This window comes from Argentina silus, assembly GCF_951799395.1.
Source record: "Argentina silus genome assembly, chromosome: 13".
NCBI classification, from domain to species: domain Eukaryota; kingdom Metazoa; phylum Chordata; class Actinopteri; order Argentiniformes; family Argentinidae; genus Argentina; species Argentina silus.
In genome coordinates this window covers 14,401,231-14,411,551 of record NC_139667.1, presented here as the reverse complement: position 1 = coordinate 14,411,551, position 10,321 = coordinate 14,401,231, and the positions used below count along the sequence as shown (strand labels likewise).

The 10,321-nt window shown below is 44.9% G+C and overlaps 1 protein-coding gene across 1 annotated transcript; it reads left to right on the top strand.

Annotated features, from left to right (window-relative positions):
* Positions 1-1,231: 1,231 nt before the first annotated feature.
* ccdc175 (coiled-coil domain containing 175) lies at positions 1,232-9,390 on the top strand (the record flags this gene model as incomplete). Its single annotated transcript, XM_083684099.1, has 17 exons — positions 1,232-1,298; positions 1,590-1,675; positions 2,065-2,176; positions 2,453-2,588; positions 2,948-3,176; positions 3,612-3,734; positions 3,955-4,064; positions 4,342-4,423; positions 5,116-5,252; positions 5,957-6,067; positions 6,324-6,395; positions 6,560-6,695; positions 7,038-7,166; positions 7,672-7,810; positions 8,265-8,344; positions 8,532-8,684; positions 9,250-9,390. The coding sequence occupies 17 exons, from the start codon at positions 1,232-1,234 to the stop codon at positions 9,388-9,390; spliced, it is 2,043 nt and encodes a 680-aa protein (XP_083540225.1).
* Between the last annotated feature and the right edge of the window lie 931 nt (positions 9,391-10,321).

The window sequence follows — 10,321 nt, the reverse complement described above, 5'->3', positions numbered from 1 at the left end:
AACCCAGGTTCATCCACACAGACATGGAGTGCATGTTGCCTTCTCTGTGCCACTAGCCCAGACATAGAAGCCACCTCTACAGCAGTAGACGTTTGAACAGACGTTTGAAAAACATGGCAAAGATTGGGTTGTGTAGAAAAACAGACAGTCAGATAGTTCCTTGGCTCTGTGGTAAGGAAATTAATATCAACAACGCAGCTCAAACTCATTTAATCACCTCTCAAGCCAGCATGGATGGAGCAACATCATTAACCGGACCTGGTAGAGGGAGGCCAGACAGAGCCACAGTGCCCCCTACTGGTAACGCCTCTACTAACACTTAATGTGAGGATGCTGCCTGCTACTATAGGAATCATACAGTAGGCTCCATTATCATGGATGGACAGTTTTCATGTTTGCTTTCTTCAACACTCAAAAACCTTCCTCTCCTTGTCTCCTCTCCTTTATAATGGTGAAAGGATTGGATAAACATGTACATTTGAGGTCATGACAGGGAGGATACAAGATAAGAAATAATTGAGAACCAGGCACACGCACGTCACACACATCACATGTCACATGTATTTCCTACACATAGAGATATGAATCAGCTGCATGCCAAGTTTTCAGCAGCCATGAAAGGTAGACAGACATTGCCATAGACTAGAGTAGATAGGCATAGTAGATAGGCAGGAGTGTGACAAATCTCTACTGCAGTATATCACTATATCTTGATCAGAGAATTGAACTGTTTTACATCTACGTCTACGTCTGATCCTATACTGCCATCTAGTGGACACCATCACAGCTGTGGACGGGGTAATTAGGCATTAGATTAGACTATTTTCCCACAATTGTCCAGTGGGCTATTGGTTAATATTGACATTGGGCTAATGTGAATAGATTTGTTACCGGAGGTAGGCCTACTGTGGCATTCACGTGGGAAAATGATATCTTCAAATATCTTTTGTTCTGTAAGGCAATAATATACGTGTCCTTGAATCATATCAACGAGAAACTGTTCCCTATTAACATTAAGAATTAATTCAACTGCACTTATCACACAGGTAGCCAACTGCACCGCAGGTTAAATATCCACTCTCACTTTCAACTCGTGGCAGCTGATTGGTAACCATGCCAACCCATACACAGCCGTGTTCATACACCTTACTCAAACTTTGAGGCAAGGCTAAGGACAACAAACTGGTAAACGTCGGCAAGTTATCTGCTCGCTAAACTTTCAAATTCCGAGATGGCATCTTGCTTGGTGCCAGACTTTCCAGCGGTTCTGGTTGCTTTGGAGCATTTGGGCGAATTGGGTAAGAAAAGCATTTGGATGTCTCGCTATTTTTGTTACAACAGTGTAGCAAACATTTCTATGGGGCGGTAAGCAAACTTACCACGGTTCGAGGTGTGTTTATTCATATTCATCAGGAGACTATATGACGCTCCTCTTCAGGAGTCACGCACTTCCAAAAAAATCTGTGCGCAAACTCTAACATTGATGTAATAAACATTTACTTTGATTTTGTGGTCGTTTGTTTTCGGCTGTCCATATGTGTATAACTTCACATGACTACGTACTTCTCTCTGTTGTATTTGATTGACAGATCGGCAACTGAAGGATGAGGGCGTTCCCTTCAGCCCCGAGGCCAGTCATCACCTGAGAGAAATAGCTGCTGCCATAGCTGAACTGGTGAGCCTATTGCAAAAACATGTCGAAATATGAAATACGCGTTTATAGTAAGCCTATGTGGTTTTCCATGTCTGATGGCAAGTAAACACCTTGAATCAGATCCAAATGAATCTAGAGGGGTCTGTATTCTAATATAGCGGAGGTAATTTGGAATCGTGATGAGGTAGCCCTGCCTAAGACATGTAAACTCAAGTGTCGCCCAAGGACCTTGAGGATATCCTCTTGGCCTTATGGTAGACACTTGGGTCTTCCACATAGGACCTCACACTAGTGACACAATTGGCCTCTCGGGTTTCTAAAGCTCTATTTTTCACATGACAAAAAAAACATTATTTTCCATACACCCAACACAATGATCTGAGAGGAGTTGAGCTGTATTCTGTGTTTAGGAGGGCTCCAGGAGAGCGGTCCACGAACAACTGGAGGTAGAAACCATTGAGACAAGCAAACTCCGACACCAAATCCACAAGATCCGTGATACTGTTTCCAATGAGATATCAGGTGGGCTACACACCAATGAAGGCTGGTGGAGGTAGAAATCGGAGGCATTGTAATGCATAGAATGGAATGAGGAAGGGTATCTCATTCCATTCCATGGATTACAATGAGCCCATCCTCCGATTTCTCCCTCCACCAGCCTCCCCTCACACACACAGTCATCTGTCATGTTCTTGTCAGGTCGCCCTTGCAAAAGAGGTTTCCAGCATCAAGGGTCTTACCTGGTTAAATAAAGGTGAAATAAACCTAAGAGATATTTCACATTTCCCTCCATTTCAGTTGGAGTTGCCGCAGCCCAAGACATCAACGCTGCTCAGATCAGCCAACTGCAGGAAGAACTCGCCAGTATAGTGCAGGAGATCGAGTTCATGGAGAAGAAACAGGAAGTCCTCGAAAAGCAAAATGCTATTCTTTTGTAAGTAAAGTAGGCCGGATGAGGAGTTTTTGCTGAATAGGGGCTATCATGAAGATACAGTACTTGATATGACAATGATAATGCAGTATTCTTATGAGAAGGCTTGTCGATGCTCTCTCACATTGAAGACACTAAACCCCTAATTCACACTACAGAGCTGAACTGAGCTGTACTGGGCTGGCCTGGTTATGCATCCACCATAATTGCTGAAACAGTGCTGGAAAAGGACAATGTGAAAGGAAACGATCAGAGCCAGCACAGTTTGGTTCAGGTTGGCCCCGTAGTGTGTAATGCCCCACAGATAGACTTGCATGTCTATTATGGGATAGATTCAGACATTCTATGTCCCTTCCCTCCAGTCCGGAAAGAGAGCTGGTGAAGGGTAACCATGAGGATGTGATCAATCAGTTGAACTTCCAGCTGTCAGAGAAGGCCAACAAGCAGATCTTCCTCAACGAGACCATGAACGAGATCAGAGAGGTGGTGGCTAAGATCACCGGTGTGGAGGCCGTCCAGGCAGAGCTGGAGCAGGACATGACACTCAGGAGACAGGCCTTCGCTGAGACCAGGGAACATGTGGAGAGTCAGGTGCAGCAAATGAATCCAACGTTATTGATATGAGACATTTCATACACAGGTGCAATACAGAGTTCATAAAAAACAGAAGTAGAGGTGTAATAGATCTCTACTGTAAAGTAGGTGGCCTTATCTTGTTGATGAAACACCCCTTGGCTCTACCAGGGGGCAGTATAGAGCTTAACCACCATGCTGCTTACACCAGGGGAGGCTGGGGGAGATAACATCGGTGGACAGGCTCGTAATGCATAGGAATGGAATCAGGAACGACATCAAACACAAAAACACTTTCTCACATGGATTTAGATTGGAATGGAGAGCCCATGTCTTGACCAATCCTATGCTTTTCAGAGCACGTGGGGAAGTGCTCAAGTGCATACTTCAGGGGAAGGGTAGAGAAGTGGGCCACAGCAGCGGAGTGTGTTGATCTGTCCTATCCTGGTGCAGGTAGAGGAGAGCATCAGGAACATCCAGGAGCAGAAGCAGATCAACGCTAAGGCACGCAGAGAGCTGGACATCATCACCTCAGATCTGCTGGACAAGGAGGACAAAGTTAACGATTTCAAAAATGTACGCGGACTCAAGTATTTAACGTCGTAATGTATTTATCATATCGACACATTTTATATTTAATCAGTCTTAGTTGGATTAAATTGGGTTCATGTTTGGTGTGGAAAACACTACAGTTCAGAATCTCTCTCTCCACCCACGGGCTTTTTCAACTTTGAATGTAATTCTTCTTCATCCTCCTCCATCAGTCGTTGCACCTCAGGTTCCTCCCTTTTTTCAGCACATTGGCCAATTAGAGCGGAGCATCGTCAGACTGACAGCTTCTGAGATCCAATGCAAAGAGCAGCTGGAGGACGAGATCAACAAATATGAGGAACTTAGCCATCAGAAGTAAGATTGACATTCATCCATTTCTTCATTCATTCATTCATTCATCAACTTTATTCATTTGTTCATTCACTCCATCAATAATTCATTCATTCATTTGTCCATTTGTTAAATCGTTCATTCATCCATTTACTCTGTTTATTAAAGCATTACGTGGCCCCCCAGCAGCATTCCATTGTATCTGTGTCTACCCATTATTCCGTCAATCAATCAATCAATCAATCTGTCCAATAAAGATGTGCAACCCGCCAAATGAACCATCTGTTTGTTTCTCTGACAGGCTATTCCATGAGCAGGAGTTGATTGATGTGAGAGAGGCATTCAAACTGAAGGTCCAGTCGCTGCACCAGACCGTCTTAGAGGTGAGAAACACAAAAGCGTGTTTGATACCACAGCTTCACGGCTACATGGTGCATTCACCTCTCATCTCTCTCTTAATTGCTGTTGTTGTTGTTGTTGTTGTTGTTGTTGTTGTTGTTGTTGTTGTGGGGAAGGAATGATTATTGCATTATGTAACACCTATCTAATGTCAGATGTGAAGCACTGATTTCCTGCCAGAGGCCCTGGCCCTGTCCCTGCTGCTCTGTAGTAAAATGGATCTGTTAGTAAAGGACGTCTTCAAAGCCCCCATGTGCAGAGGTGACCTTTCTCTGAGACCCAGTTGACTGCAGGGCCTTCTCTGATGTGGGATAGTTCACACTGTTCATCAGCCCAGAGACCACACCTCGTCTGTCTGTAGGGAGCATGAAAGGACCACAGAGAGTCTAAATGACCTTTAACTGGGCCGGGCACCCTCGCCTGCCTGGTGTCCACTAGTAGAGGGATGGGTGTGTGTGTGTGTGTGTGTGTGGGTGTGTGTAGGTGGACAGTGAGATGGAGGAGGGACGGGTAGTCAATAGTATACACCAGGAGTATATAGCTAAACTCTGTCTGTGTGTGTGTGTGTGTGTGTGTGTGTGTGTGTGTGTGTGTGTGTGTGTGTGTGTGTGTGTGTGTGTGTGTGTGTGTGTGTGTGTGTGTGTGTGTGCGCGCGCGTGCGTGTGCGTGTGTGTAGGTGGACAGTGAGATGGAGGAGGGCCAGATAGTCAATAGCATCCACCAGGAGTCTATAGCTAAACTGTCTGACAGCTTCAAAGCTCAGAGGAAGGACGAGGACGACGCCCGGGCCGAACACCTCAACATATCACGCCGGTATCCTACCTACCTCTCTCCCTCTCTCCCTCTCTCTCCTTCCACATCACAAACAAGAGTCTACTCTCTACCTCATACATCATAAACCAGTCTACTCTCTACCTCATACATCATAAACCAGAGACTACTCTCTACCTCCCACATCATAAACCAGAGACTACTCTCTACCTCATACATCATAAACCAGTCTACTCTCTACCTCATACATCATAAACCAGAGACTACTCTCTACCTCATACATCATAAACCAGAGACTACTCTCTACCTCATACATCATAAACCAGTCTACTCTCTACCTCATACATCATAAACCAGAGACTACTCTCTACCTCATACATCATAAACCAGTCTACTCTCTACCTCATACATCATAAACCAGAGACTGCTCTCTACCTCATACATCATAAACCAGTCTACTCTCTACCTCATACATCATAAACCAGAGACTGCTCTCTACCTCATACATCATAAACCAGAGACTACTCTCTACCTCATACATCATAAACCAGAGACTACTCTCTACTAGGGGTGTGCTGTCCTTGTCATACTGGTATTTGTATCCATATTTTATTATTCATGATGACTTGGTTCTGGTATCTGAGTACTTGGCCCACCCTCTCCAGTTCTCTCTCCTTCCCACATCACAAATGCATACGAGTGACTTCATACAAAACGTTGTTGAGTTGTTTTTGTTGTGTCCCCAGGTTGGAAAAGTCTAGACTCAGACTTGAGGAGCGCATCGCATCAATCGCTAGACACAAGATTGAGATCAGAGAGATGGAGGAGGAGATCAGACAACTCCATGAAACGGACATGTAAGTGAGATGTCAGTCTTTCATAAGGTCCTGTTCATCATGTCTTTGTTTCATTTCTGCACTACTGAAGTCTTTCAGCGACTAAGACTGCAATGACAAGGCACCAGTGGAGGCTGGTGGAGGTAGAAATCGGAGGACGGGCTCATTGTAATGCATGGAATGGAATCAAACACACGTGTCCCCTGATTGAAGAAAGAATACAGCTTCTCATCCCATCTGCTAACCTTCCATGTCATTCCCACTCTCCTTCCATCAGAGTTAATGCAGACCTGTTCCAAAGGAACGTGGAAGAGCTGCATGGACAACTCAACAAGGAGAAGAGGAGCATGTAAGCTACACAACATATGGGTGTGAGTGTGTGAGTGTGTGTGCGTGTGGGTGTGTGGGCGTGCGCGAGTGTCATCTCCCATTGTGCCGTGGGTTTGAATCTCTCTTCATGGACTGGGTCACTCAATGGTCGCTCAGAGGTCTAAAGTTTCAATTTCTCTGCAGCTCAACGTTTGAAGTTGAGAAGGATGAAGTGTGTCAGTCCCTAGAAGACGTGAAGACTGATCATGAACAACATGTGAAGGAGGTCAACATTGAGATAGCTTCAACCAGGAGGAGATACACAGAACTGATAGACGAGGTTCCATCATCTTTTTATTACTTGTCCTTTATTTATACAGGGAGAGCAGACTGAGACCTGAGTCTCTTTTACAGAAGAGCCCTGTACTGTATGAACAAGGTACATGGCAACAGGGGATAAGATAAGAGAAAATAAACATCCAGACAGACAAAATCACACAAAAATAAAAAAAACAAATATATCCGTTATTCATATTCAAGAATCAAGCCAGGTAGTTTTTTTGGTGGGGAGGGGTAGAATTTAGTTGATTTATTTTAACATTATTTTATAATTCGTTTTCTTTGTTTAAAGCCTTATTTATGTTTTATTCATTTATATTGTTGACACTAATGTCTTCACCAGGAGAAGAAGCTCCAGGGCCACCGCTTCATGGGCGCTGTGATTGACCGGCTCAATAACAAAATGGTGGAGACAAAGGAGGGACACAAACATATGAAGATCAACCTCCACGCCGAGATGCAACGTTTCATCGTGAGTTGATCCTGAACAGATCCAACAACATAAACATGCACTTCTGCATTATTTCCTTATTCATTTTTATTTTCCGTTCACAAACTTTACAATTCATAGAACAGATCACATCTTGATCCTGCTTATAATCTCCAGTTTTTTTCCATGGTGAAATATAAATCTATACATATCAATGATTCATAGAGCTGAACCTCTGACACTGGTGAGCCTCATGACTAAAATCAGCTGTTGAGATCGTCTTCATGCATGGTGACTCAGCCAACATCTAAGGCATGTTATGGCAGCACTTACCATGGATCTAATACCTGGCCCCTGTCTACCCAGACTGAGGCTGACGCTGAATTTAATCTGGAGTGGATTAAACATTAATTAGCCTCATTACCAAGAGCAACTGTTGAGATTATCCTCATAGATTAGCATGTATTTACTGCAGGGGAGGCTGGTGGAGGTAGAAATCGGAGGACGGGCTCATTGTAATACTTGTCTGTGTAATGTGTCGAACCAGGCGGAGGCTGAGGCCGTGACACACAGCCGACTGGAGAAGGAGGAGGAGCTGAAGGGGAAGGAGTCTATTCTGGAGGAGTTGGAGGTCCAGTTTGACATAGACCAGTCCAGACACCAGACACTGAAGAACCACACCTCAGGTACTGACCCTATACACTGCTATGTTGTATACCTAGTTAACTTAGTACTAGAAGATGTGTACTGTAGTAAAGACCCAGTTTGATATAGACCAGTCCAGGCACCAGAATCTGAACAACCATACCTCAGGTACTGGTCTAGCTCGCCGCTACTAAACACACAGTACCTAGAACAACTTATCAGTAGATATCAACCAAATATGAACAGCATATTAGATATCAACATTCTATCCTAGAACAACATATTCATACAGTAGATATCAACATTCTATCCTAGTACGACTTATTCATTATAGAATTACAGTACACTAGATGTCAACATACTAATTATACAAAACGTGTTAATAGATATCAACAGTATATCCCATATCTCTACCACCATGAACTGTGTCACCTGGTCCTTTATTCATCATGTTCTGAAGCCAGATCCTGACGTAACAACTTATTTTTCCCTCAGAGCTGAAAAGCAAGAAGAACCACCTTGAGCTGGCTATTCAGGACATGAAGGAGTGCACCAGTACTCTACTCAAGCCCAAGGTCAGGCTCTATAAACACTCACTCCGTAGCGTTATAACTCTGTTGTAACCACACTAAGACAAGCTGTGCGGGACAGTGCACAAGCACATCAGGGGATGAATGGTGAAGATAATTACACTATACATACTGGTGTGTGTGTGTGTGTGTGTGTGTGTGTGTGTGTGTGTGTGTGTGTGTGTGTGTGTAGGAGAAGATGAAGAGTGACCTGGAGGGAATGCGTGTGAAGCACATGGAGATGCTAACGAGCCACGCTAACAACATCAGCGTCACGGAGAAGAGCATCTATGAGAACGGCATGAAGCTGGAGCAGGTCAGCATGGAGAACAGCAGGCTACACCTGGTAAGAGACAGCAGTTGGTCCGAGACACTGATACTGCAGGCTACACCTGGTAAGAGACACAACAGTAGTTGGCCCTAGACACTGATACCAGAGTCAGAGTTCTGTTGATAACTCTGATGGTTAAAGGTGTGTTACTGTAGCCTACATCTGGTGAGACACCTAGCCAGTAAACCACTGATACAGGGTCAGATTGTTGTTGATAACCCTAGGGTTCTAAGGGAGTCTATCAAACACCTTTCTCATTGCATTCCATGCATTAGAATGAGCCGTCCTCTGATTTCTGCCTCCACCAGTCTCCCCTGCTAGGGTTAAGGTCGGGGTTAGGGGTAGGGTAATCTGATCCCAGAACTGCAGGCACTGTAAGTACAACTTCTACTCGGAGCTGAAACCTGAGATATGATCTCACCAGTGACTAGAGGCTGTGCGAACCAAACGGCTAGTTTACCCACTGAGTTACTGTAGTAAGTTTGAAACACAACCGATGTGTTATGTATATGGAAATGTGATACAGTTAACAACAGGATGGTCATCCAGCAACAGATTATTCACTTGTTGGCTGTTCCAGTGTATTGAGCAGATGACGGAGGACATCTCTAACACCAGGAAAGACAAGGTGAGACACACCCAGGACATTGGCTGGCTCAAGGAGGAAGTGCAGTCCTTATTTGGTAAGCGTCAACTCTGTGACCCCAGCTGTCATCAATGATGGTTGAACTGATGTTGATATAATAACACATGAGCTCAGGCTGTATGGTCTGAACACCATAACTGTAACTCATCAAGATTCATTGTCATCATAGAGAAACTGCTGGAGGCCTGGGCAGAGGACACCAACGTCACTGAGGTAGGGACACTGAACAAGACTGTGTTAACAGACATCACTAACTCATCCAGTCCCTTCATAATCTAACAGGTTTTAAGGATAATGAAATGAATGTATAGGCTATCCCTGGTCCCTGTAGTCTGTCCTCTATCCCTGATCCCAGTAGTCTGTCCTCTATCCCTGGTCCCAGTAGTCTGTCCTCTATCCCTGGTCCCAGGAGTCTGTCCTCTATCTTTTGTCCCAGGAGTCTGTCCATTATCCCTGGTCCCAGTAGTCTGTCCTCTATCTCTTGTCCCAGGAGTCTGTCCTCTATCTTTTGTCCCAGTAGTCTGTCCTCTATCCCTGGTCCCAGCAGTCTGTCCTCTATCCCTGGTCCAAGTAGTCTGTCCTCTATCCCTGGTCCCAGTAGTCTGTCCTCTATCCCTGGTCCAAGTAGTCTGTCCTCTATCCCATCCAGTAGCCCGACTTCCTTCTCAAAAAACATCCAAGGGTCCTCTCATTTGATATTCTGCTCCAATGCGTTTTGAGAAGGAAGCCAGGATGGAGGATGCGAAGAATACGGGGATGTGGGGCGTGTGTCATCAAACAACCCTAACACCCCCCCCCCCCCCCCCCAGGAGTCTACAGAGAGGGACCAGAGGCTGCTGGAGGCCATCCATAGCCTCATGGTGAAGATCCAGGGCAGGAAGATCCAGCTGGGAGACATCAACAGCAGACTGGAGCAGGAGCTGAGGGGCATGAACTCACTGCTGGCCGGTGCTACACCTTAAAGCCACAATCCGTAATATGTGAAGCTGTTTTTTGTATATATACC